The 27,404-nt window shown below is 40.4% G+C and overlaps 1 protein-coding gene across 13 annotated transcripts in view; it reads left to right on the top strand.

The window, feature by feature from the left end:
* Positions 1–8,203, top strand: part of MAP3K9 (mitogen-activated protein kinase kinase kinase 9) — an 82,523-nt gene extending 74,320 nt beyond the window's left edge. For 4 of the 13 annotated variants that reach the window (XM_061611175.1, XM_061611182.1, XM_061611180.1 and 1 more), the window contains 3 exons: positions 1,741–1,853; positions 3,513–4,316; positions 6,901–8,202. In XM_061611175.1, the coding sequence (XP_061467159.1) occupies positions 1,741–1,853; positions 3,513–4,316; positions 6,901–7,373 (1,390 nt within the window). In that variant the 3' untranslated portion in view covers positions 7,374–8,202. Of the gene's footprint in view, positions 1–1,740; positions 1,854–3,512; positions 4,317–6,525; positions 6,574–6,900 lie in introns of all 13 variants that reach the window. The other 9 variants (XM_061611176.1, XM_061611177.1, XM_061611178.1 and 6 more) reach the window with 9 other exon arrangements.
* Positions 8,204–27,404: the final 19,201 nt, after the last annotated feature.

Here is a 27,404-nt window from a genome sequence, read left to right as displayed (position 1 = left end):
TTTGGCAACACATTTTTTTCTGCCTGAAGTAGTAAACCATGAAATGGAACACAAATTGCATTTCTTCTAATTAAATGGAGGATAGGAATACAGCCTTTCACCTATTTATGTACCTTACCTTGGCTTTTCTTACTTTTAAAGTGAGCATGCCAACTCCACTTCTTTATATGCGTCTCATGCTTGGTATCTCCTGCTATGTGACATTTTATATAGATATGGTTAGTTGGGGTCCTCTGTGAATAAGGCCTGCTGAAGGTTCACGGAGTTAGCTCTATAAACTGCCTAGTTGAGAGACCAGTTGTGAACTATATCAAAGTTGTTCTAAGTTCTTCAGAAGAAGAGCACAGTATAAATGAGATGATAAATATTAAGAACATAAGAAGAGACACCTGTATCAGGCAGTGGTCCATCTAGTCAAGCATCTTGTTCTCACAGTGGTCTATCAGGTGCCCATGGGAAGCTGCAAGCAGGACCTGAATGCAAGAGCACTCTCCTCTCCTGTGGTTTCCAGCAACTGGTATTTGGAAGCATACTGCCTCTGACAATGGAGGCAGAACATAATTTTATCCTCCTTGAATTTGTCTAATCTTTTAAAGCCATCCAAGTTGATGGCTATCACTTCCTCTTGTGGGAGTGAATTCCATAGTTTTACAATGCATTTATTACAAGGATAATGTTACTGTCTCTCAGGATAAACAAAACATAGCACAGAATTATGCACTTGTCAAAGCAAATTCATAAAGTATTTTTATTTCTAATATGCAGGACATGGGTCATGGTGCAGGACTCTGCATGGTAACAGAGTACATGAACTAATGTTGGGCTGATTCTTTCAGAAATAGGACAATCTGCAAGGAAAACAAGATCTTGAGTATGTGGTTGTAACTAAGACTGGCGTAAAAATCACTGGGCTTCTTTGGTGTGCCTTTCATTCACACTAATGTATCTCAAGGATTGTTGTGAGAGTACAATAAGCTAAGGGCATATTCTGACCTGACCTAGGCCTTAAGGATGTGATGGAAAATGCATCTGGAGGAGAAAAAATCACCGTTCATGATACCCTCTAGGCTGGACTCTTGCAATGCATTGTAAATAGGGCTGTGTTTATAGACTTGACTTCATTTAGTATAGAACTTAGCCTAGTAAGCTAAATTGCTTACTAGGACCAGCTAGAAGAACTGGCAAGATTTTGCCAGTCTGTTCCCAGGCACTATTCAAAGTGCTAGTGGTTATATCTGAAGCCCTAAATGGCTTAGGACCCAGCCATCTGGAGGACTACCTTCTGCCTTGTGAGTTGCCCAGCCTTAAAATCTTTACTGACGGCCCTCCTTAGAGTCCCACCACCATCTGCAGTTAGGCAGTTGATGACTGAGAACAGGGGCTTCTCAGTTGTAGCACATTTTGGGAATGCCCTCCCCAGAAAAGGTAGCATGATGCCCATTGTGTCTTTCTGAGACCAGGCAAAGGAGGGGAGTTGCCCAGACATTCCTGTATGTTGAAAAATTGGTTTCATTTTATCTAGGTTACTGAAAATTGATGCTCTTGTTTATCTGTATTTTTACATTTTACCCCTGAATTTTGTTGTTTTAACTGTATGTCACCCTGGGCAAGCTTGTGCTGAAGGTGGCTCATAACTGAGGTGAATTTCCTCATTCTTAACAATCCCAATCTGAAAAGATTAAAACTGGGCAGAGAAAAGCAAATATCTGAATTTAAATGCCCCCCTTCTCTTTATTTTAGATTGAAGTCCCTGGCAGATGGATCCAAACAGTGGTCATCCAGTGCACCAAATTTAGGAAAGGTCCAGAGACCAACAGTCATTTTTCCAGGATTTACAAGCCTAGCAGAGATGGGTGAAGTACCTGTTAAATGAATTGCTTAAATGAAATGCATTCAATCTTACTTTTGTTTTCTTGTGTATGCACTAACACTCAACTCTTTACAAGCAATCAAACCTCAACATCTGTTTCTGTACTCTTCCGTTTCAAGGCTTTCACATAATACTTTTTCAATATAGGTATCAGGTAGCCATAATAGGACTATTGCAGGCTGGAAGGTGCAGGGCTGGCACCAGGCATGACTGGGCCCTTGGGCACCAGCCTGCCCCCGGCGCCTGGCCACATGTGCCATCAACCTTTCCCACTGCTGTAAATGCTGGCCACACTGCTCATGCATGCCTACCATCAACCCAAATGGCAGGAGGGGCATCAGCCCCTTAGGGAAACCTCAGCTGACATCTTAGTTGATGGCAGCACAGCCAGCATTTGCCATAACAGGAGGGGGGGGCATGCAGGTGGGTTTTGTGGGCCTGCGCAGTTGTGGTGCCTGGGAGCTCCCTCTCTGTGATCTGTGGCAGGGTTGGGACCTAACGCTGCCACGGAACAGGAGTGCTACCCACCCACTCTAATGAGGGGCCGCTACTCTGTGGTGCCTTCCCTGGGAAGGTGAATAGCAGCTTTACTTTACTTTCTTTACTGCACCTGCTTGTGCAGCTGGATAACTAATTTTGTAATTTTATATTTATATTTATTTGTTGTACTGTACTTTTGAATTAAAATTTGCAGTAATTTTATTGTATTTTCCTTTGTATTAAACTGTTTGCTGCTTTGGGAGCCTTAGTTAAAAAGTGGTATAGAAATAAACCGATTATGATGATGAAAAATGTACCAATAAAAAGTTTGTTTATTCTGTTAGCCTGTTTAGGACTAGGTGCAATTTGGATCCTCACTTTCCAGAAATGTCAGATCACTTCGGAAGTTTGGAATGCTCAGAGAAAGGCTTTCAACAATTATCTTAATGCATAGTCAGGTGTATGTAGGTGCAGTCTTTCAGCTACTTGAGTGTTAGGCCACATCAAGCTTTTAAGTTAATACCAGGACTTTGAATTGTACTCAAACATAAGATCAGCCAATGAAGTTTTTCAAAACTGGCAAGATTTTTTTTAAAAAGGCATTTATCTACCACCCTTCTTTATTCCTGGGCTGTTTACAATTTCATTTAAAACAAAACAATAATAAACTATTCAATTAACCAAATTAAAGGTAATGAATATAGTTAGCACAGCACACTATTAAAATTTGTGTTTTAGTTGTGCATTATTTCAAGCCTCCAGTTCTTTTTAGAGTGAAGATCATCCAAGCATGTAGTGCTTTTTCTCTTGAAATTTAAAAATATTAAGCAGATCTGTCCCTGCATGTCGCATGTTTCTAGATTATCAGGTACAGAATGTGGTTCTTAGAATCTCTTCTTCCTTTTTTTTTTAAAGTAAAGTTGGTATTTTAGCTGCACAGAAAGGACTGATGCATGACAATTGTCTTCTTTTTAAAAAATCAAAGTTAGCCTTTTACAGGGCTTCCCTGGGCCAAGTTTCCATATTCTCAGTTCAAAATGCAAACAGAGCTTTCTGTAGTAGTAGTGTGTTTCTACTTGTACACAAATGGTGAAGCATAACCAGTGCATATTTATTGTCAAAGTGTCATGGCCTCACTTTTCCCCCCATATCTCTTTTGCAGAGAATGAAGACAGTGATTCTTTAAAAAATGGAGAGAACAAAATGCACCAATCACCTGGGTCAAACCAATCATACCTCTGCATCCCATTTCAGAAAAATGAGGACTGGGATGGCCAATCCAGTGATGCCAATGAGGAGAACACTCCTATGAACTCTACTACAAGCACCCCTCAACTCACTCCCACCAATAACCTCAAACATAGAGGTTCCCAGCATAAACGATGTGAGCTTGCCTTTCTTGGCTGTGGGGCTGTGCTAGCAGCAGCTGGCCTAGGCTTTGATCTCTTGGAAGCTGGCAAGTGCCAGCTGCTAACCCAGGATGAGCTGGATGCCCCCAAGGAAGAAAAGAAGAAACGTGATAGTATATTCCAGCGGGCTGGACATTCCCGTTGGAGCACCAGCCCACCTTCAAGGAAGCTCTTCAAGAAAGAGGAGCCCGCATCATTGCTGGGCAAGCCATCCAACTCCTTGACCCTTCTCTCTTTGTCTTCCATTTCTGAATGTAACTCCACCCACTCCCTGTTACGCTCGGACAGCGATGAGATTGTGGTGTACGAGATGCCTGACAGCCCAGTAACAGTGAAGACTCCCTTGCCAGTAGTTAGTAACCCACTGGTTAATATCCGTGTTGAAAGATTCAAGCGAGATCCCAATCAATCCTTGACTCCCACACATGTGACTCTTTCTTCTGAAGCTCGGCAAGAAGGGCACAGACGCACTCCCTCTGATAGTGCCATAAGAGTGACTAGTCTTCTTGCCAATGAATGCCCTTCAAGTAATTCTCCTACAGGAACATTAGGATCAGGTAGGTTATTCTTTTCCATCCTTATACCCCAAGAAGTGAATGGTCTTGCACTGCACTGCCATATTGCAGTAGAACCTGTGGATGTTGGCTCTGAGGTAAGATTGAAGGAAGGCAATAGCTGAAGCAAACTAGTGGCACTCTGCATAATCTGTTCTTTTGTGCTTTGAGGATGGAGCTATTCTCCTCACATGGGTAGGATGAGCGGTGGAGAAGAATCCCCCATGTATTGAAGTAACGAAGGCTACTTATATTTGGTCTTTATTCATCTTTCCTCAAACTTTGCAGCCTTCTCCTTTGTGGCTGCTAGTTCCAGCTTTCCCTCTTTCTTTGTTCCCCTTAATATGGTTTTCCTCTTCCACATATTTTTTCCTCATGTCACACAAAACTGCACGTATCCTCCTACCATTCCAGATCCACCTCTAGTGTTTTCTTCCCCCTCAAGAATTATTGCTACCCTAATGACGACTCCTTCTCTTCCTCAGACCCAGTTCCCCTGCCAAAAATAATCTATTTTTAATTAATCCTACCTGGCGCATTGGAAGTGATTCAAAGTCTCATCATAATTGGTTGAATGTGCTTAAAGTTCACACCAGCAGTAGGATTTTCTGCCCCTTTATTGTCTTAATGGTAAATGACAAGTCATTGAGCCTCCCCACTGCCATATTTCAAACTACAACATTGCATAGACTGACATGGCCTACCTGCTGCTGCACCATAAAACCCTAATCTGCTCCCTTTACCCCTTAGGTATTTACTAACAGTGTTAAAGACATGTGATGATGAATTCATGTTCAGCACAGACTTGAACTCTGTAGGCAAAAGTGTCCAATTTAGGCATTTCTTTGCCTAAATTGAATACTAGAGTTGCCAGCATAAACCTTTTAGATAGAGGGTCTGGTAGATAAGATATAATTTCTAGGGTAAAGTAAAGATTCTGTAACCATGCAAATTGTATCATTGCATCAGTTTCCTCCCTTCTTTGTGCCTAAATTTCTTTTTTAAAATATTCATATACTGTCCCTGATCCTGTTTGGATTTCAGGGCAGTGAGCAATATAAAATTAATACAATAAAACACAATAAAAATGGCAAAAAAAAGTTTATTGTCTCATAAAATTATTTTTTGTTTTCAGTTGACATCCATTGCTAGCACTTTAAGCATGAAACTTCTATAACACTCCTAAGAGTAACTTGAATGTTATTGTTTGAAGTCATTTTGGTCTTGGTGTGTTATTGTGATAGGGAGTATTTTGTTCCCAAATTTAACAAAAAAAATTGAGCATGCTCTTTACTTGAAACAATGAATTGCAGTGTTGGTTAAGGGTGTAACTACAGTCAAACTTTAAGAGAAACTGCCTTTTCCTTCATAATAGTCAATGATGCCACCTTGTAGGCTTTGCAATATGAAGATTTATTTGAATTCTATCAATTCTGATCAATTGTTTTAAATCCAATCGTCCAGGAAAAAGTCTTTAATCAGTTAACTCATTTGTCATCTCCTGGGATTAACCATTCCTACCACTTTGCCCTGCCTTAACGTTCTGTTCTATTGCTGTACAGTTCCAGCTATAATAAGCAAACAGATGTGGATGCCAACACAGAGTGTGGCTGCATACTGAACTAGCCATGGACTAGAATAGCCACAGCACCACCCCTATACTCTGGGAAGAATTGTGGAATTTCCTTAGCAAGGAGAAAAGGAAGCTCACTGATGCTGTCCTTTAAAAATGGGTGATACTCCAAGCTGAGTTTTTCCTCATTTTTCCTTCCTGTTCCTCTTTTTCAATTGCAAAATTGTGCCCAGAAACTCCCATTTTAGAAACAAGTTCCACTTCTGAATTATAACGCCTATATGCTGACATGAAATACGTATGCAGAACCTAGGGACGGGAATGGTTATAGAAGCTTCAGAGCCTTCAGTGTTTTTCTCTGGGCTTGGGATATGTTTGTTGATGGTACACAGAGCTACTTTAGCTGTGATCAATTGATGACTTTGTAGTCAAGTTGGCAGCCAGCTCAGCACCATTAACAGGAGCTTTTTGAATCATTATAAATAAAACAATCTAAACATTTCTGTATGAAACAAGCTAGGCTTATAAAATTCATGTTCTTGTGCAGCTGAAAATATGCTAGATGCTTGTGGATTTGAATGTAAGTGTGCTGTCCTCTTACTTCCCTGTCTGTGGCTGTATACATAACGCTGGTTGCAGTTTAGCACTAAGCTGCCAGTGTGGGAAGACAGATCAAGGAAAAAGGAGGTACAAAGATGCATGTTGTGTGTTTGCACAACAATCCTTGGACAATCTCATGTCTGGGCAGCATCAGCCGTGCTGATCTTGCTACCACCCACATCTGCCATTTGAGCTTGCAGCGATCAGCATGAAGATCATTGCAGCTCTTATGTGGTTTGCATGCATCAGGTGAACTAAATCCACCCTTTGACATCACCCTTTGTTTACTAAATTAGCCCAGTGTTTCACTTCATCAGTGTTGTCTAACTGGTTGGTTTCTCTTTCTTCTCTTCCTTCCTCCCCCTTCCTTTCTTGTGTTTGTGGGTTTTTTTACTTCTTCTGGTGGGGAAATAGGTGTATTAAAAATTCCCAGTCCAAGCCAGGGTCCAAATGAAGTCCCTCGTCTGCCAGACCCCAACCTCATCTTTCCTCCAACCCTCAGGCGCTATAATTCTCAGCAAGACTCCATGCTGGAGAGACCCAAGACCTTGGAATTCCTACCTAGGCCACGCCCTTCAGCTAACAGGCAGCGAGTTGACCCCTGGTGGTTTGTATCTCCCAGTAATGCTAGGGGTGAGTCTTCTGCTAATACCTCCAGTACTGAAACTCCCAGTAACTTAGACTCCTGCTTTGCCAGCAGTAGCAGCACTGTTGAAGAGAGGCCTGCACTGCTTCCTATTGACATCAGACTGCCTAAAGAGGAGCGGACATTGTTGGACATGGATGTTGAAGGTCAGAGCCAGGACAGCACCATGCCGCTGTGCAGAACTGAACTCAGAAAACATAAATCTGCAGCATATGAACTCAAACAAGAGTTCTGGTCCTAGCATGAAATCAACATGGGGTTGGTAAGCTCCTTCAGATTCAGTTCTACTTCTTGCACTAAGAATGCACTTTGAAGACAGGTGAAGCTGAGAGATGCTGCTGAGGTCACATCCAAGTGCTATGTCCACCACAGATACAGTATTTGGGTACCCAACTTTTTATAGCTGCATGTAGCTAAGCTACACAGAGCTGCTGACTCTTTACATGGAGTTTCCTGTAGTCTTCCTTGTCTTTTCATGACAATGTTAAACTGCAACAAGCAATGTGGTGCATCTAAACCTCCGTTGTTGACCTTCAAGAATTCTGATACCCTATATCGTTATGGGTTTTGTAATAACCTCAATACCAGCATTGTTAATGCAATGATAAACAGTGTTTGTTTACACTGTTAGGATACAGGAATATATATAAAGGTTTAAGGGTGTCTGAACCAGCGCTCTTGTTGCATTTCATTTTGCTTTTATCCCTTGATGTCCCAGGGCAAATGTTAGCTTCTTTTTGGTATGCATATGGTTTCTCCTCCTAGAATTGACTGCTAGGAGGGTAGGGCCTTGATAACACCCATAGAATCTATCAGACAATGACCCATAGAATCTATCAGACATACGATTTGTGCTGAAAAAAGGAGGCGTCGCCAGTTTTTTTATTCTTGAAAGTAAATGTTTTAGAAAAATGGATGCCAGGGTACAATGGTGCAAATTGATTGGTGTGGGGTTGAGCTCTGATAGTGGAGAATCAGGGATGGAACGATGTGAAATATTTGCCCACACCAGTAATGAAGGAAAATGCATAAACATTAGACGCAGGCTGTTTGTACAACCAGAAGTTGTGAAACACAATGATAAATCATGTAATTTGGTATGGAATGCTGCATTCTTGCACAGATTCCAGCAGCATATTGAATGAAAAACTGCTGGTCTGGATATTTTTTACCGAACCATATTTTGATTATTAAATCTGGAAACCACTTACCTACTGATTTCCCTTCCCAGTAATGAGTGACATAATAGCTACCCCCCATGCCATGTAGATGGCTATTCTGATTAGATAAATCTCAACAAACATATTAGAGATTCTGGTGGTAAGAAACAGATTAAGGTGTTTGCACACTGACCTTATGGCAAGACCTGGAGATACTTAGAAGACAGTGAGACATCTTGTTACTTTTAGACTGTCTCCAAGTCTCGGAGCAAGGGGTAAGAAATAGTACCTGCAGTCACACTGGCCTTGGAGATACTAGCATCAAATAGTGTTCAGATTGATTATCCTGGCCTCTGCAATCCCCGTCTCAGAATTCAGGAGGGCTTCAGTGCACCTCCAAAGTTCAGTATTTTGTCAGGATCTTTGGAGTGCATGAATTTTGCCTAACTACTGAGGCCAACCAAAAATTGTGGACCTCTGCTGCTATCACATTCTTTTATGATGATCTGCTTCTCCCTTCTGATTATAAATTGTTGTTGCCATATTAAGACTTGTCCAGTACTACCCCAGTTATGGAAAAGGTATTTAAAAGTTCTCTTGTATAAGTTTCCTTTTTGATTTCTAGGCTGTAGTTCCTTTTCCCTCTGTTCCTGACTTGTCATATATTGTATTTACAGCTATATACAGTGGATAGAGAACATTACTCTGAACCATAGTTAACCATTCTTAGGTGTTTTTGTTTAAACCTGTGGAAACGTTGTCTAGGAAGTAAATAATCAAAATCTGAAATTGTGCTACTTCAGGTTTAATTTTGGTTCTTCCACAAGCTTGCTGTATGACACTGGGCAAATCACTTTGCCATATGTGCCTCAGTTTCTCCATCTGTACCAATAGCTACCTCATGCAGCAGAAGTGTTGGCTTATTGTGCAAGCTGAATCATATCACTACACCCTAAATAGAAGTAGGGTTATACTATTTTGTGACTTTTTTGAGTTCTTGTATATGCTGAGAAAGCAATCCCCCTCTGGCAGCTTTTAGGCTATGTAAACGTTCTCCTAGTTCAAGGTGAGTTTGTGCATTCTGTGCCAAGCCAGATGAGCTGATGTAAACTTGAACATACATAGACTATCCAAATGGCTCACTCCATCAGAGTTAAGCCCTGCAGCTTGATATTCTTAGCATTTAACTTATTGTAATTACTAGCACCTACAAGTCTAGGCTAGATCATTTCCAACCCTGATATTGGTGGTTTAGAGTAGCGATGGGCTTCATTTCTGCAATACTTGGATTTGCTATTGGATTAATTATTCTGATATTCGCGCAGAGAGAATTTTGAAGTAGCAACTCTCTGTGCCTCGTTTCCTATTATTTTTTCAGTTTTTTTTAATTCGCTTTGAAATCATCGATAGTGTGAGTGATACTTTTATCAATCTACTTTCTATTTAAGCTCTTCAAATGTGTATTCCCTTTCACTGATGTCAGTGAAGTGTTGATTGTAACTGACAGATAGAAAGCATCAGGGGGGAATGAGATGTTGATTGTAACCACTGGGGGGAAGACACTGACTTGATTATCTGCCTTAATCTGCTTTGCAATGCACTTGAAAAGGAATGTAAACAGGCAATAATTACAGTCATGTTTATTCATATTAGTGGGATTTACACTCAAGTGTGCATTATGTTTAACCATGGAGGAGGGCGACAAGCAGGTAAAAGGTTATCGTTCCCCTGGTGCAGCTTGCCACAATTTATTTATTTATTTATTTATTATTTCAATTTATATACCGCCCTTAGCAGAATAGCTCTAAGGGCGGTGAACAAACAAGATAAAATACAATATATCATAGTAAAAAATCACAAAAACATGTACAAACAAACAACAGAAAGCACAACAAAAACGAAATACAACACAAATTAAGAAGGATACATGTTAAAAGTAGAAAGATTTAAGAAAATTAAAAGATTAAAATGCCTGGGAGCATAAAAAGGTCTTTACCTGGCGCCGGAAAGATAGAAGTGTAGGCGCCAGGCGTACCTCTTCGGGGAGGCTGTTCCACAACTCAGGGGCCACCACAGAAAAGGCCCTAGATCTAGTAACCACCCTCCGGGCTTCCCGATGAGCTGGTACCCGGAGGAGGGCCTTAGATTCTGAACGAAGTGAACGGGTAGGTTCATAGCGAGAGAGGCGTTCCACAAGGTATTGAGGTCCCACGCCGTGTAAGGCTTTGTAGGTCAAAACCAGCACCTTGAATCTCGCCCGGAAGCAAATAGGGAGCCAGTGCAGACGCGCCAGAATAGGTGTTATATGCAAAGACCGACTGGTCCTCGTCAATAGTCTGGCATGGGAACTGTAGTTTGCTAAGGGTGATGGGAACTATAACTGAGGGGGAAACTACACTTCCCAAGATTCTTTGGGGAAGTCATGTGCTTTAAGTGCAAGTTCGATGTACTTTAAATGTATTATGTGGATCTGCATTTCTTCATAAACTTTGTCTCCATAAAAATCATTTTAATTCTCTTCTCCGGGGGGGGGTGCCCGACAGCTGCGAGGCTCTAGGACTTGTGTGAGACTTTATTAGAACAAATAACCTTATTTTAATTTTGCACAACATGCATAATCTAAGTGTAGGCAAATGATGGAATCTTCATTTTTGGAAACCTGGGGGCCCCCTCAGATACCCCGTTCGTGCCTGCGAAGGCCCCTTTCCCCTCCCAACTTTGTGTTTTCTAAAACTGAGTGTTTGGTGGGGAAGTTCATTGTTTGGGGGAATTTTCTCTTTTGGGAGGGTAACGCTTGCTTTTTTGTCCATTTTTGTTTGTTTCGGGTGAGTAAAGGTATTTTGCTTCTTTCTGAGCATCATCATTTTTCCTTCTGTAAAATAGGTATTTTGAGGTACCCATGAAAATTTCTTATATTTCTAAATGAGTCCTTGAGCCCAAATGGTTGGAACCACTGAAGTAAACCAAGGTTTTTAATCTTCAAATATAACCACTGATTATGACATTATCTTACATGTTCTTTCTTTGTCCAGATAACTCTGCAATGATATTTGGCTGTGACTTTTACCCAAAACTTTATCTATTTTCTTTGAGAAGGGAGAATTGATCCAGAGAATTAAATTAATCTGCACTCTTTCCCCATCCCGCGCACACCATTCCCCCCTCCTCCCATCTACTGCTGTTAGGTCTTGGAGAGACTAAACTTCTTTCTGTGGCAGTGTGGTCTCTGTTTAGCTTCTGTCTCAAATAGAAACCCTGCTTCCAGATTGCCTATGAGATATGGGTGTTCATTTGGTCAGTCTTACTTTTTTGTTGGTAACTAGCATCTGGTCTAATAATTTAATGCAGGCACCCAAATGACAAGCACCAGATAGCTAGTTAATTCCTTTAACATGCAAAGCACATAAGCTGAAGTCATCTTTGAAATTTTTTTAGAGGTGTTGGTCCCTTTGCTGCTACTGCTTTTTGTCCTTAAATCCTGGTCCAAAATAACTTCCAAGACACATGCAGATGTTATGTATATAACTGTCACAACTGGATCTGTAATCTGTTAACAGGAATGAATGAATGAATGAATGAAACTTTATTTTTACCCCACCCTTTTTCCAAACTGGAACTCAGGGCGGCTTACAAATAAAACTACATGTAGTTAAAAACATAGAAAAACAGACAATTAAAATACAATTAAACAATGCACAACCTTAAAACCTTAAAAGGCACTTAAAAATCTAAAGAATGATTTTATCCTACATATATCAGAGTTCTAGTCCAGAAGTGGGGAACTGGATCTGGCTGATGGGCCAGATCCTTTCCCCATCCTCCATAGGCCAAATTTGATAGGTCAAAAAAGGGGGTCAAAGACCAAGATGCTGGAAAATAGGAACTTTTATTATAGATAAAACCCAACACGTTTCAGCCTGTTATCTGCAGGCCTTCATCAGGGGATAATAGTTTATAAGATTATAAGACCAGCAAATCGCTTTCTGTACTGTGTCAATATCAAATGACCCCCTTTTTTATTTCTCTTTTGGATGCTAGCCACCCTCTGCTTATTCAAATTTGATAGGTCACAGAGCTGCCCACCTAACAATCGCCTGATTTCAAATGGACTTCATAGTGATGGCAGCCACACCTTTTTCTGCCTCACATCTGATATCTCAATGTAACAGCCCTGAATCATGTTCTTTATTATCTCTTTCAACACAAGGAAAATTAATATAATAATCTTCCATTCTTGGTGAGTTTAGAAAAAAAATTGGTCATGGTGGCAGCCTAGCAGTGTCCTGTCTTAAGCCCAAGGTACCCCAGAGCACCTGCAAGAAAGCTCCCAGGATCCTATTATGGTAGCTTACTGAGCTGTTGTCTCTGCAAGTGTTTAGATAAGTTCAAGAAAAGGCCCATATAGAAAGTTCATAACATTAATTTAATGAGAGTAGCTGGGAAAATTGTATAAACAGACAGGGGTAGGTAGATGGGTGTGTTACTGGCAAGACTAGGCTCCTTGCCAGTGAATGCATAGGATCGAGGGTTCTTGCTTTCTCCCTTCCTCCATGTCTACATAGAGTCCTTGTATGTCGAACGTTAATTCACCTAAGCTCACAGGTTATCAACAGCAATTGTCTAGTGTAGGAGGAGAATAGAGGAGACACCACTCAAGAATTCTTGAGTCTTGAGAGGTACCAGAAATGTTCTATTTGGGAGTCAGACTTCAGAGAGCAGAACAGTCTTTATAATATATGCTATTTATTAATATCTTGCACACTACAACTAATAAATGCATCCTAGGTGATCTCAGCCATCATTGCAGAAACAGAAAAATAGGAATACCTATGAGCATGAAAGGAATTGCTGGATATCCTTTTAACATCAATGTATAAGACTCTGAAGGCACAATTTAGTTAAAACGACTGAGTGAAACTTGGAGATGAAGGACTGAGTGAAACTCTAAGTCATATTACAGAGCCAAAGTTGCAAAATAAATGGAAATACATATCATAATACATCATCCATTGAATGTCATGAATGGAATAGACGGATGGTTCTCTCTATGTTCTTCACCCCCCACTGTAGTAGAGCTGAGGGATCCTGAGTGTTATAAAACCTGGCTTTTTATACACTTTGTTTTCTAAGGGAAGGCGTGTTCCCATGGTGTTTTTGCTACTTCTCATCAGGCTCTGATCAGATGCTCCTGGTGAGCCTTCCTTTCTCAACTAGTCAGCTGAACTTCATCATATAAGGATTTCCTCTTACATCATATTGACAATTTACATGACACATTGGCTGTCTGCCCAGATGTGTTATCTTGTACCATACTCACCTTCATGAGAAAGGAATGTTTTGTCTATTCCAGTTGTTTCTCAGGAAAATTACAGCTGTAGTCAGGGGATGGAGGAAAAAAGGGCAATTTCAAACTACTCCTGTTTTACTATTTAGCTCTTATGCATAATGCAGACTTTAGAAACTATTTCAATAAATCTTAAGCATCTTCTAAGCAAATCTAAGCATATGTAAATGATTTCAGCACATTATATGCATATTTTAAGTCATTATCTAGGCTTTCCCATCACAGGTGGAAGTGAAATCTTGAGACATAACCCTTGTACCTTGATAGGAAGAACAGTATCTCTATTTCAGTAGTGTTGAATCTTTTTCAACCAGTACCTCTGTCCCTCATGAGCCTCCTTCAAAAGAGCATACACAAGTGGTGGGTGGGGATCAGAGGTGGGCAGAAGTGGGCAGGTCCCAAGGTAAAAGTAGACGGAGCAATGGATATGACTTACTTTTGTACAATTGGCTGCATTCTAGCCACACAAAAGTTAGGATTCTACACACACACACACAAACATTTTTCCAGGCAGGCAAGTCAGAGGTGGTATTTACACTTCAACCGGGAAAAAGCATTCAGGAAGGGCATAGAGTATGGGCAGTGAGGGGTGAAGCCTGAGGAGAGTCCTGAGGGCCAGATAGAGAGGTCTGGAGGGCCCCCTACCCTGAGGTTTCTCATCCTGTTTGCCATGAAGCTGGGAAGAAGAGTTTCTGCATGTTTTCTCACTCTTTCCAGGTCATCTGTTTCTACCATTACCCTCTCTTACAAGGTTACTAAATGACCAATTCTGGTTAGAGTGAGGGGATGCTACCAGACGTTATTCTCTGTCATCTCTTGACCTGCAAAGTTGTGATATCTACTCTTACCGCCTTTTGTGAAGCATTTAGGCATCTGACATACATGCTAGATCAAATGCATTTTTCAGCATACCATTTATTTAAAGCTGTTACCTTTTAGGACACCAAAACCTCCTCCAGGAACACCAGCTTATTATTATTTATTACATTTATACCCCGCCTTTCTTTTCATGATAACCTGCCAAACTAGACAGGTGCAATCTATCTTGTCACCATTGTTGAAAGAATATGCAACTGCCAATCCAGTTGCCTTCTGTATGTCAACGTATGTGCCATCTTCTTCTCAGCCTCAGGCAACAAGAATAAAAGAGCTCTGCTGGATCAGACCAAAGGCCCATCTATGCCAGCACTGTTTATTTTATTTATTACATTTCTACCCCACCTTTCTTTTCATGATTGAAACCCAAGGCGGCTTACATATGGCTCCCAGGCAGTCTCCATCCAGGCACTGACCAGACCTGACCCTGCTTAGCTTCAGCAGGGAGCTGGCCTTATGTGCCTTCAGACCATAGCCTAGGACTTGCCAACCATCCCTATGTGAGGCTGCTCAGAGGGGAAAAAATGAACAGGTTGCATACTTGTAACTGTTCTTTGACTGGTGATCTATGCAGTCAATCATACAAACCACCCACGTTTTCTATTCTAAGAGTCTCTTGCAGTTTCTCCACAACTTCCGTGAATGCTGAGTGGAAAGCGCTTGTCCCTCCTCCCACAGTCAAAAGTTGTTCCTGAGAGGAGGGGGCAGGAGTGCCAGGTTGCTAGCCAAAACCGTAGACTGTTCTGTAGGTTGTTATGCATAGCTGCAGACCCCATAAGTATCACTGTACAGATGACCTCTTGAACATTAGTTACAATTTAAGATGTGTTTATATTTTTTATCAGCGTGTTACATCCGCAATAAGTTGCTCCAGCTGAGCCTTTTGCTTGCAGAATCAACTTCCTGTCATGGATGACAGAGGTATCCAAACAGGTAGTGTAGCTCAGAGACTTTTCTAGCACTTCCAGTAGTAAGACCAAACTCCAGCTACCTACTTACATAATTTGAGTCATTTCACCTGGATTTTCATTCCTCCTGTCTGGATCTATTTCTGTTCTGTTCAAAGATCATGTTCATGTGGAATAATTCCATATATTGGATGTGTCTCATAGGCTAACCCCTGGGATCTTGCATGCCCAGGTGTAGAATGCTCTCGCATTTTATGTTAGTTTAGGTGCAGTGTGACAAATGTTTTGTAATTCAGCTTGTAGAGAGAGCTTGATTTTTGGCATCTGCTGATTCAGTCTACCATGCTGAAACCTCCTTGGGGCTTCTTTCCCAATTATCGTGTTCACAAAAGTATTTCTATTAAGGGAGTAGCACTAGAAACTACTACTCCCCCCCCCCAAAATCATATTACACTTTGTATCCTAAGTAAAAGCTACTGTGTGCTTTGTTTTGTGATGGTGGTGAAATGATGCTGGAACCGGCCCTTTAACTTCTGCTCAGCTGTGAGTTGGCAGTGGGGTGGGGAGGACTGACTTTTTTCAAAAAAAGCTTTGTGATATAACAAGTTGTCTCTGATCCTTTGGGGTTTAAAAATAGTGATTAAATGGCATCAGTGAGTGGTTTGTTTTACTGTAGCTAACACATCAACAGGTTATATGTTTGCATAATTTACTGTATCTCTGTTGTTTGTCAATGTGTTACGGTGTATACCTTTGATACATTTTAAATTTATTTTATGCTAGAGAATAATATTTAAATTAAAACAGAGCTAACTGATGTTGATGTGTTTGCCTTTTCTCTTTGCTTTTTTCTCCCTGGATGTATGGTGGGGGTGGGGAAAGTAAACCAAGGATACCAAGCAGGCTTGGTTCAATGCCTATTGTATTACATTGTAATGTTATTCTAGGCCTTGTCTCAAGATTAGGGCACACAAACTTGAATAAAACTGTTATAAATACACATCGTATAGTGATAGCTCCATTTTCTCTCTTTGCAAATGCTTCCTAGAAATGTTGGGATTTCATGCTAATCTGTGTGCATTGCATCCTTGTGATCCCTTTCCATCATAGCCTACGTTGCTTTGTCAGTGCAGTTAATTTCTGATAAAGAGAATCCTTTATATGTTTTCCTCCATCTTCATATTGAGCACAGTGGATTGATTTAAATCAAGGTTATTTGAATCATAGATTTTAAAATCAGATTTCCCAATTCAAAAAGCATATATTTCCTGAAGAAGCATTACCATGTTGCTTTATTAGTTAAACATATTGCTTTGAAACTGAATAATGGCTTTATACAACTTGAAGCATAATAACTTCTTGCCATTTTATTTATTTATTTATTTGTTAAACTTATATACCGCCCAACTAGCAAGCAGCTCTCTGGGCGGTGAACATAAAAACATATACAATAAAATTACAGGATCTGATATAACAAATACATAAAAACCATCTAAAATGAAATTACAACATTTACTTAAATTAACTTAAATTAAAATGCCTCAGAGAAGAGAAAGGTCTTAACTTGGCGCCGAAAGGATAGTAGTGTCAGCGCCAAGCGTACCTCCTAAGGGAGACTGTTCCACAGTTTGGGGGCCACCACTGAGAAGGCCCTTGATCTTGTTACTACCCTCCGGGCCTCCCTGTGGGTCGGGACCCGGAGGAGGGCCTTCGTAGTAGACCGTAGTGTACGAGCCGGTTCGTATCGGGAGAGACGTTCCAGCAGATATCGTGGTCCTGCGCCGTATAAGGCTTTATAGGTTAGTACCAACACTTTGAATCTGGCCCGGAAGCATATTGGAAGCCAGTGCAGGCAGGCCAGAACAGGTGTTATATGCTCAGACCGCTTGGTTCTTGTTAGCAGTCTGGCTGCCGCATTTTGCACTAGCTGTAGCTTCCGAACCATCTTCAGAGGTAGCCCTACGTAGAGCGTGTTACAGTAGTCCAAATGTGAGGTTACCAGAGCATGTACCACTGATGTAAGGTCCTCCTTACTCAGATAGGGACGTAGCTGGGCTACCAACCAAAGTTGGTAGAACGCATTCCGTGCCACCGAGGCTACATGAGCCTCAAGTGACAGGGAAGAGTCTAAAACGACTCCCAGACTACGAACCTGCTCCTTCAGGGGGAGTGTAACCCCGTCCAGGACAGGGTATGTATCCACCGTCTGACCAGAGAAACCATGCACCAGCAGCATCTCAGTCTTATCAGGATTGAGTCTCAGTTCTCATCCAGTCCATTGTCGTGTCCAGGCAACGGTTCAGCACATCGACCGCCTCACCTGAAGATGAAAAGGAGAAGTAGAGCTGCATGTCATCAGCGTACTGATGACAACGCACTCCAAAACTCCGGATGACCGCACCCAACGGCTTCATATAGATGTTAAAAAGCATGGGAGACAAAACCGAACCCTGCGGGACCCCATATTGGAGAGCCCACGGTGTCGAACAATGTTCCCCAAGTATTATCTTCTGGAGACATGCAGCCCGTGTGCATCCTGCAATGTAGATTGTCCATTTGCAGATAGGTTACTATATTTGTTTGACTCTTTGGCTCTCTGTACACATGCAAAGGTACTAAGCACAATCACTTACTTGAAGGTAAAGGTTGCAGATCTGTGCCTACTTATTAGGAAGTAAGTCCCATTGAACCAAGTGGGGCTTTTTTCCAGGTATACAGGCACTTGATTGATTGACTGGGATTTATATCCCACCCTTCACCGTAAGGTCACAGAGAATGTTACATCAACAGCAATAGAAACAAACTACAGACAGAACAAATACAGATATCTAAAACTAGCATACAGGTTTTTAATCTGACAAATACAATTTTCTTCTGCTACCACTACCCAAAGGTTTGACAAAGCAAAATGTTTTAAGGATTCATTGAAAGCTATATAGCATGGCAGCCTGCCTGATCTCATATGAGAGCTCATTCCAGAGCTGGGGTGCCATTGTCAAGAAAGCCCTGTTTCATGTTCTAGCTAACTTGATTCCCTTTGATGATGCAGCAGCCAAAAGGGGTGTGACATTTGGCACCAGCTGCAATCTCCAAACCATCTTCAGGGTAGCCCGATGTGGAGTACTTTGCAGTAGTCAACCTGTGAATTTACCAGGGCATGAGTTACTGTAGGCAAGCTATCCCTGTCCAGGAAAAGCCATAGCTGGCAACCACTGTAGCTGGCAATAGACATTCTGAGTCATTGCAGCTCCTTGGGCATCCATTGACAAGGTAGAATCGAAGAGCAACCCCAGGCTACATACTCAGACATTTAGGGGGAGTGTCACCCCACCCAGAACAATTGTGAATTCACTTTCTGGACACAAGAACCACCATGCGATAGAACCACTATCTTATCAGGGTTCAGCCTCAGTTTATTGCCCCCCCCCCGCCCAATCCAGCCTGCTGCCATCTCTAGGAATGTTGCAAGTGTCCAGAGCTTTCCATAAGCAAGGACTGATAGTTACTAGGCAAATAAGTGTTTATCTGAAATGGAAAGATAATGTCAATATAGTTTGATCGGTTAGTCATTACTGTAATATGAGAACTTAACATATTGCAGAAGTTGCCTAGAGGGCATAAAATAGGAGCCTGAGTGAATTATGGTGAAATACCATTTGGTGTATCCTGAATTTTAGCAGCTGTGATGACCTGCCAGTCCCTGGATCTAATAGGAATCCCACAAAAATAAGCAAGTACACAAGTCATTATTAATTCTTAACCTTAGGTCAGATATTTTCAGATGGTTTTCTTCTACATAGAAATGCAGCCTTCAACTGAATATTTGATAGATGGCCATAATTCAGTTTTAAGAGAAAATATTAAATTCAGATTTCCTTTTATACCAGGTTATTTTAAGACTGTTATTACACTTGGTTTTTAAAGAAAATAAAAGTTTTTTTTTTAAAAAATCCAATTTATTCACCCTGATGTGAAGTCTGTGAATTACATTTCTTGTAGAAGAGCTTGGTGAATGCAGATATAAGTAGTCCTAGAGAAGCAGGAGCATCACTACATTTTATTCCTTTTGGCCTAAGCCTGGGAACTAATCAGCCAAATGTATCTCACAAGGATAAAATGGGGAGGGAAAAACCATACATGCCAACTTGAGCTCCTTGGAAAAAAAGTGGGATAGAAATCAAATAAATATTTTCATGTCCTACCGAACTACAATATACTGAGACACAAATGAGTGTAACCTCGTCCTGGACTTGCATTTCCTCCCCCCCTCCTTCCACACAACTGGGAGGAGGAGTTTGTAAATTTGTGATTCTGTTTAACCACAGCTTGTTGCTGTGTCTGAACCCAGAACTGTGGTTAACATTAACACTTAATGTAAAAAGGCCAGCTTCAGAAGCCATGTTTTGAAGTGGGATTGTTTGAAATGAAACATAGATGATGTTACCCACAGTTTGTCGGTTTTGAGTAATAGTACAAATTACAGTTAACCAAAAGGGAGAAGACGACTATACTCATTCATGTCTTGCTAAACCATAGTTCAGGATGATGTCTGAAGGCAGCCTATGTAGACTTGGGCAACATTCAGTAGGGTCCCTCAAAACTGGATATGTGGAAAGATTTGCACACAGTCTGCTGAGATGTACAACCTCCTTTCCACTAAGATCAGCCAATGAGCTTCCATCATTTTGCAGTTAAGCCTATGGGAATTAAGAGCAGGGCTATTTCAATAGAAACCATAACTCTGGAACTTTTTCAAGGAAGATTGAACAGGCTATGGCTTCATACCTTTTTTTTGGCAGGAGAAACATCTTCATTTGGGCTTGTTTTTAAAAGTTTCCTGATGAAGTAGGCTATATTTTCATTTCTGTTGTCCTATTGATTTTTTTATTGTGTGCATTCATATATTGTTTCCTTGATCGTATTGTTTTGTTCTTAGCTGATTAACATCATAAGCAGCTTTTAGCATTTTAAATTGAGGCAATATAGAAGTTTTAAGAAATTAATAAATATGGCCCACATTCAAACACTGAACTTCAAGTAACAGACATGAAACATTGTCTTTATTCCACCTGTTGGTCACCCTGCCCCCACCACCCCAATATATGCTTTTCCATGCTTGGCCAGGTTTTTCTTTCATTTGTTTGTTTTTTCCTTCCATATCCTTTGGTGTAATTCATTTTCATTCTATTATTTTCTTCCCTTTCCACTGCTTCATGATTCTACCCACCCACCTCAGACCTGGCCATGCTACCGAACTTTCTCCTTACCCACCCCAAATTGGATCCAGAAGTACTAGTTTTCTTTTATTGATGCTCTTATGATGCCGAGGCTACCTATCCTCACCAGTACTAACTAATTTAACTTGTTATCTCTTGGATGAATTTAGAAGGGAAACGCTGCAATCCTAACCACACCTACCTGGGAGTGAGCCCCATTTAATTTAATAGGGTTTAGTCCTAAGTAGACATATTTCTTGGCATTGTAAATTTAAAATCTGCTCTTCAACTTTAAATCTATTAAAAGTTCACAGTTGCCAGCAGATGGTGCTCATTAGACTATAGAGACCATTGAATTCTCCTGTAAACCAAGGTGGTCTGAGCACTAACTCATTCCTTTCCAAGTATAATCAGCTTAAGGAAAGAAAGTTCACCCCTCCATCTGCCACGGCTGATGTTAATAAGTGCATTGATTCCCCTTCATTTCTATGAAAGTTTGACAGATTTAAGTCTATTGAAAGATGGGAGAGTGTTGAAAGAAAATCCTAATTGATTGTACCAAGGTTATACTATTAGTGTAATAATGCCTGCTGAGGCAGTGTACAATTACAGGTTTAGGAGGACTTGCAGGTCTGTCTCCTAACTCCATAAATTTATATTTTAATAATTGTTTTGTTTTGCACAAACGCATGGTGTTTTAAATGTATGTAAAACAGCAGGCACCACCTTAGAGGTTCCCTCTCTCCTGCCTTTCTAAAGGGCACCTACTACCTTCAGGTTTTACTTGCATTATTTTTTAAATTTCTTAATTTTATCAGAAATTAAAATCAATCTTGATCCATTTGGGCGTCTTTTTTAGTCTGTCAAAAGGCTTTCAATTGATTCAAAAACAGCAACTCTAATAAACTGTACATTTGGTGAACTGAAAATAATGAAATGAGGTTTGGCAGGAAAGCACAAGACTTTGTTTTTTCTATTTTCCATTTTTATTTATTAAATTTATCTCCTACCCTTCCTTCCAGTAGGAACAAATCAACAACAGATTAACACAACTACCCTTCTGGAAATGCCTTCTTTCCTTTGTTTTTGCCAGTGGTACATTGCATTTAGCTTTGGGATAATGTATACACTATATCAAATACAAGACTAGTTCTGTGCACTTCTTTTGTTGGCCAGGAGCACCTTAGAACAGCAGTCAACAGACAGTGGGTTTCTCCTTTGAACCCTAGGTGTGGAGGATGGACTAGTTGCGAGCAACTGTAGGGCAGCGGATGGCATTTTAGACTGTGTGAGCTCAACTTGTGAAGCAGATCAGACATCTTTTTCATCTTAAGACTATTTTTAAAAAACTGTTGATGTAGGAGGCAGAAGAGAGAAGTATGGATGAATAGACTCTGATAACTTGATAAAAATCCACATATTCTTGAGAGAGGGAAATTAAGCAGTCCTGTAAACTGATTTTAAAAGCACCGAACAGGAAAGAGAATGGATGAACTCAAGATGTTGATGAAATTAGTTTGGGGGAGCAGGAATAATAGATTAAGCTTGATGCATATATTTACAATGTACCTCCTGAAACCCATCTGTTCTAATTCTGTGACCTAATATAAGGTAGAAACTTAAACAGGATTTAAAATGCTCTGGGGATTATGGCCAGGGAACTGACACCTTTACTCTGGCAGTTTTGGTGTTTCTACCTTGTAACAGTTGGAAAAGGAAGCAATTTGTCTTTGTACCCCATATTGATTGTATGTCTTGTGAGTTAATTAAATTACTCTAATCCTCCTAAGGCTGCTGTCAACCAAAAGGATTTCCAGGCATAATCTATGATCTTTATACTTACGGCTGATACAGGATTTAGTTTTTTTCTGTTTTGACATCCTTATGAAAACATGAAATCTTACTTGTTTTTTTAACTAATGTTGCGGGAGAGGTGGCCACGATTAATGCATTTAATAAACAAATTAGTCTTCTCAGGGGGTTCCCCCTTTAAACGAGCCAATGTAGAAAGGGATATGTTAACCTGTTACTTTAATATTGCATATCATAAACTAACCTGGGTAAAATATATTTTAACAAACACTTGTACATGTTATCTCCATTTACACCTGATCTTTCACTTCTTCACACTTTCCCTTAAAAGTGTTTTTGTTACTAATGTTTAGTATAAAAAACTTGCATGACCTTTAATTTTAGAAATTGAGTACAACAGTCCTATATATAGAAATCTCTAAGCTGTACACAGCAACTAGAAACACAGTATTACAAACACACAGTAAAACAATTAAAATGTAAAAATACAGAAATGCAATAAAGCAATATACAAAAAGATAGGATCCAGCATTAATGATCAAGGAAAGCCTGGGGAAGCAGGTAGGTGATGGTGCTTCTCTTATGGTTGGAGAAGAGCATTTCAAAGAACTGGGGCAACAGCCAAAAATGCCCTTTTATGGGTCACTGCCATACAAAAGTCTGTAACACAAGTTTCCGCTAACAAGAGCTGGTATCTAGTATGGTAGTGCATGCTGTATAGGAACATGACCCTATAGCAATGCCAGTGGAGCCACAACAAGCACCACAAGCCTTTCAGCTATCATAAATTGTACACATTCATATGTATTTGCTAGCCCATTTGTTCAATCAGGGAAGTAGTGAAAAATCAAAAATACAGGCAAGAAATAAATCAATTCCATTGCTCCAGCTGTCTCTATTTTCAGGGACCCATCCCTGAACAAAAGAAGAGGTGTGCTGGACCAGGTCAGAGGTCCACTTAGGCACCATCCAGTTCTCACAGTGGCCATCCAGATGCCCAGGGGAAGCCCACAAGCAGGACATGAGCACAACAGAACGCTCCCGATCTGATTCCCAGCAACTGGTATTCAGAGGCATACTGCCTCTGATATTGGAGGCAGTAGACAACTATCATGACCAGTAGCCATTGATAGCCTTATCCTCCATGAATTTGTCTAATCTCCTTTTAAAACCATCCAAAGTTGGTAGCTATATCTAAATCTTGTGCCAGCAATTCCATAGTTCAACTATGTACTCTGTGAAGAAGTACTTCATTTTGTCTACCTTGAATCTCCCACCAACCTGGATGATTCCAGGTTCTAATATTATCAGAGAAGGAGAAACATTTCCTGTCCTCTTTTTTGACACAATGTACTATTTTATACATTTTAAGGCCTTTTTTTCTAAACTTGCCACTACCCCTATTTTTGCTTTTTGAGGATTCTTAATTCAAATTTAGTTAATGTGGTTACTAGAGTGGTTGTCAGGGTTAAGCCTCCCCCTTGGTAATATCTGATAGTTATATCTCTTGACGGGGTATAGATTTAATGTGCATGTGTGCAAATGCATGCACACAAACACTAAGGCATTATGTGAAAATGGCAAGCTGCACCCTACATGAAACAACTGGAAAGGTTTATTTTGAGCTGTTCATAACAAATGTGGTGTGCTTTGAAATGCTTAAATCCAAGTGATGTGGCTTTCAGTGTATCTTCAGTACTAAGATGTTCAGGGCTTGTATGGTTCTGTACAGTCTGATAAGCAGGAATGAAGTTCTGCTGCTGCTTGTTTTTTCATGGTGACTGCTGATCAAAGGATAATTTATCCACAGTATGTTCAGTAAGCCAAAAAGTGGCTTAAAATGTGTTTTAGACTTAAGGGATCAAGGAGATTATTCAGGATCTCCAGCTATAACTGTAAAATCTGCAAAAAAATGGATTCTGCAAAGTAAATAAATTTTGAAGAGATGGTGTCCACTTGATTCTGCAGCTCCATTAAGTCTTTTCACTGTATTATACCCCAATAACTAGAATTCTTCAGCTGAGATTTTAAAGGAATTGAAGATGCTAGATCTGTAGGGAATATCTATAAGCTCTTCTGGGACTCATTGGATTGTTGCTGTCTTGTTGTTGTTATGTGCCTCCAAGTCAACTACGACTTATGACGACCCTATGAATCAGCGACCTCCAAGAGCATCTGTCATGAATCACCCTGTTCAGATCTTGTAAGTTCAGGTCTGTGGCTTCCTTTATGGAATTAATCCATCTGGGCTCCTGCTGGGAGGACGGGCGGGATATAAATCAAATAATAAATGAATAAATGAATGAATGATGTCTTCTCATGTGTCCAAAGTATGATAACCTCAGTATCATCATTTTAGCTTCTAGTGATAGGTCTGGTTTAATTTGTTCTTGTTGTTGTTATGTGCCTTCAAGTCGATTACGACTTATGGCGACCCTATGAATCAGTGACCTCCAAGAGCATCTGTTATGAACCACCCTGTTCAGAACTTGTAAGTTCAGATCTGTAGCTTCCTTTATAGAATCAATCCATCTCTTGTTTGGCCTTCCTCCTTTTCTACTCCCTTCTGTTTTTCCCAGCATTAATATCTTTTCTAATGAATCATGTCTTCTCATTGTGTGTCCAAAGTATGATAACCTCTGTTTCATCATTTTAGCTTCTAGTGATAGTTCTGGTTTAATTTGTTCTAACACCCAATGATTTGTCTTTTTTTGCAGTCCATGGTATGCGCAAAGCGCTCCTCCAACACCACATTTCAAATGAGTTGATTTTTCTCTTACCTGCTTTTTTCACTGTCCAACTTTCACATCCATACATAGAGATCGGAAATACCATGGTCTGAATGATCCTGACTTTAGTGTTCAGTGATAGATCTTTACATTTGAGGACCTTTTCTAGTTCTCTCACAGCTGCCCTCCCCAGTCCTAGCCTTCTTCTGATTTCTCAACTATTGTCTCCATTTTGGTTAATGACTGTGCCGAGGTATTGATAATCCTTGACAGTTCAATGTCCTCATTGTCAACTGTAAAGTTACATAAATCTTCTGTTGTCATTACTTTAGTCTTCTCGATATTCAGCTGTAGTCCTGCTTTTGTGCTTTCCTCTTTAACTTTCATCAGCATTCGTTTCAAATCATTACTAGTTTCTGCTAGTAGTATGGTATCGTCTGCATATCTTAAATTATTGATATTTCTCCCTCCAATTTTCACACCTCCTTCATCTTGGTCCAATCCCGCTTTCCGTATGATATGTTCTGCGTATAGATTAAATAAATAGGGTGATAAAATACACCCCTGTCTCACACCCTTTCCGATGGGGAACCAATTGGTTTCTCCATATTCTGTCCTTACAGTAGTCTCTTGTCCAGAGTATAGGTTGCGCATCAGGACAATCAGATGCTGTGGCACCCCCATTTCTGTTAAAGCATTCCGTAGTTTTTCATGATCCACACAGTCAAAGGCTTTGCTATAATCTATAAAGCACAGGGTGATTTTCTTCTGAAATTCCTTGGTCCGTTCCATTATCCAACGTATGTTTGCGATATGATCTCTGGTGCCTCTTCCCTTTCTAAATCCAGCTTGGACATCTGGCATTTCTCACTCCATATATGGTAAGAGCCTTTGTTGTAGAATCTTGAGCATTACTTTACTTGCATGGGATAATACGGCAACAATTCATGTGGAAATTTAAATTCTCTGAGGAGCTGAGCTTTAATTTGCAGTGGGTGTCTGTATCATTGATTGCTATTCTCTTAGGTTAGGTTTGTGTGCAGTGGAAATTTGATGGGAATATGGAACTTTTTTACTTTCAAACCCAAACTATTCCTTCACATTTGAGAATTAATCAGTCCTGTGCATCAGAATACAAGCTGAGCATCACTTGAGATTAACAGCATCCTTGAAAATGGCTCTGGTGAAACTGGTGCTTTTGGAAGATAATAGGTGCATTGTCTTGAGTAATGGGAAGTGAGCAAGCACCAGACGTTCTAGCATGGGCTGGTGAAAGACAGCCAGACTTCTTCTTGTTTTCTTTTTAAAGGTACCAATAAAAACAAAAGTGACCTTCGGCTTTGTCAACAGTTTATTTTATTTCATAGTTTTGAAGATGGTGCTCAGGATGTTTATTTCCTCTGATTCTCTTTTTAAGGGATGAGCAGTAGTGTTGTACCCTTCCAGCAAGGTTAACCCCTTTCCACACTTCACCTACACCGCCCATTACATACGTATTTGATACTGTCTTCATGCAGTAGCTCTGCAGGTCCCCCATTCAAAACATAAAATGCTACTGGGGCATGGGTGTACCAGTTGTCTGGATATGTTCCAAGAGAAATTTGATGAACAAGATTGTTGGGGGCATTCTGGTTTTGGCCCTTAGAACCAGGGCATCATGTAACAGGTTGCATTGGTATGATCATGTTTATAACCTGCCCTTTCCCCCAATAAGTTCATCATGGTAGCCTTCCTCGGATTTTATCCTCAAAGAACAGCTCTGTTAGGTAGGTTAGGCTGAGAAATAGTGTCCTGAAACCACCCAGTGAACTTCATAGCAGAACAGAGATTTGATCCCAGTTCTCCCTGGTCCAAGTCCAACCCTGTGTCTACTACACCCCACAATTTTAAAGCTGTATTGAACAGTAAAACCAGCTGGTAGACCTGCCCTAGTACGCAGGGCTGTGGAGTCGATACGCCAAACCTTCGACTCCGACTCCTCTATTTTTCTACTGTCCGACTCCGACTCCTTCATAAATGGCAAATGTATATTAACTAGTAATGACAAATTTACTGTAGTAAAATGGTAGCACAAGGCATTTCATCACCACGTGAATCATCAGGCTAGATTGAACATAAAATATATTTATTTGATTAAAATTTCTGAACAAGAAAACTTTCCTAAATTCCTATAAAAGTATTTATTTTGAAGTCTGAGTCGGTACATTTCTACCAACTCTGACTCCAC

This window comes from Rhineura floridana, chromosome 2 (assembly GCF_030035675.1).
Source record: "Rhineura floridana isolate rRhiFlo1 chromosome 2, rRhiFlo1.hap2, whole genome shotgun sequence".
Taxonomy (NCBI): domain Eukaryota; kingdom Metazoa; phylum Chordata; class Lepidosauria; order Squamata; family Rhineuridae; genus Rhineura; species Rhineura floridana.
Note: the sequence above shows the minus strand (reverse complement) of the source record. Positions and strands in the feature narration are given on the sequence as shown.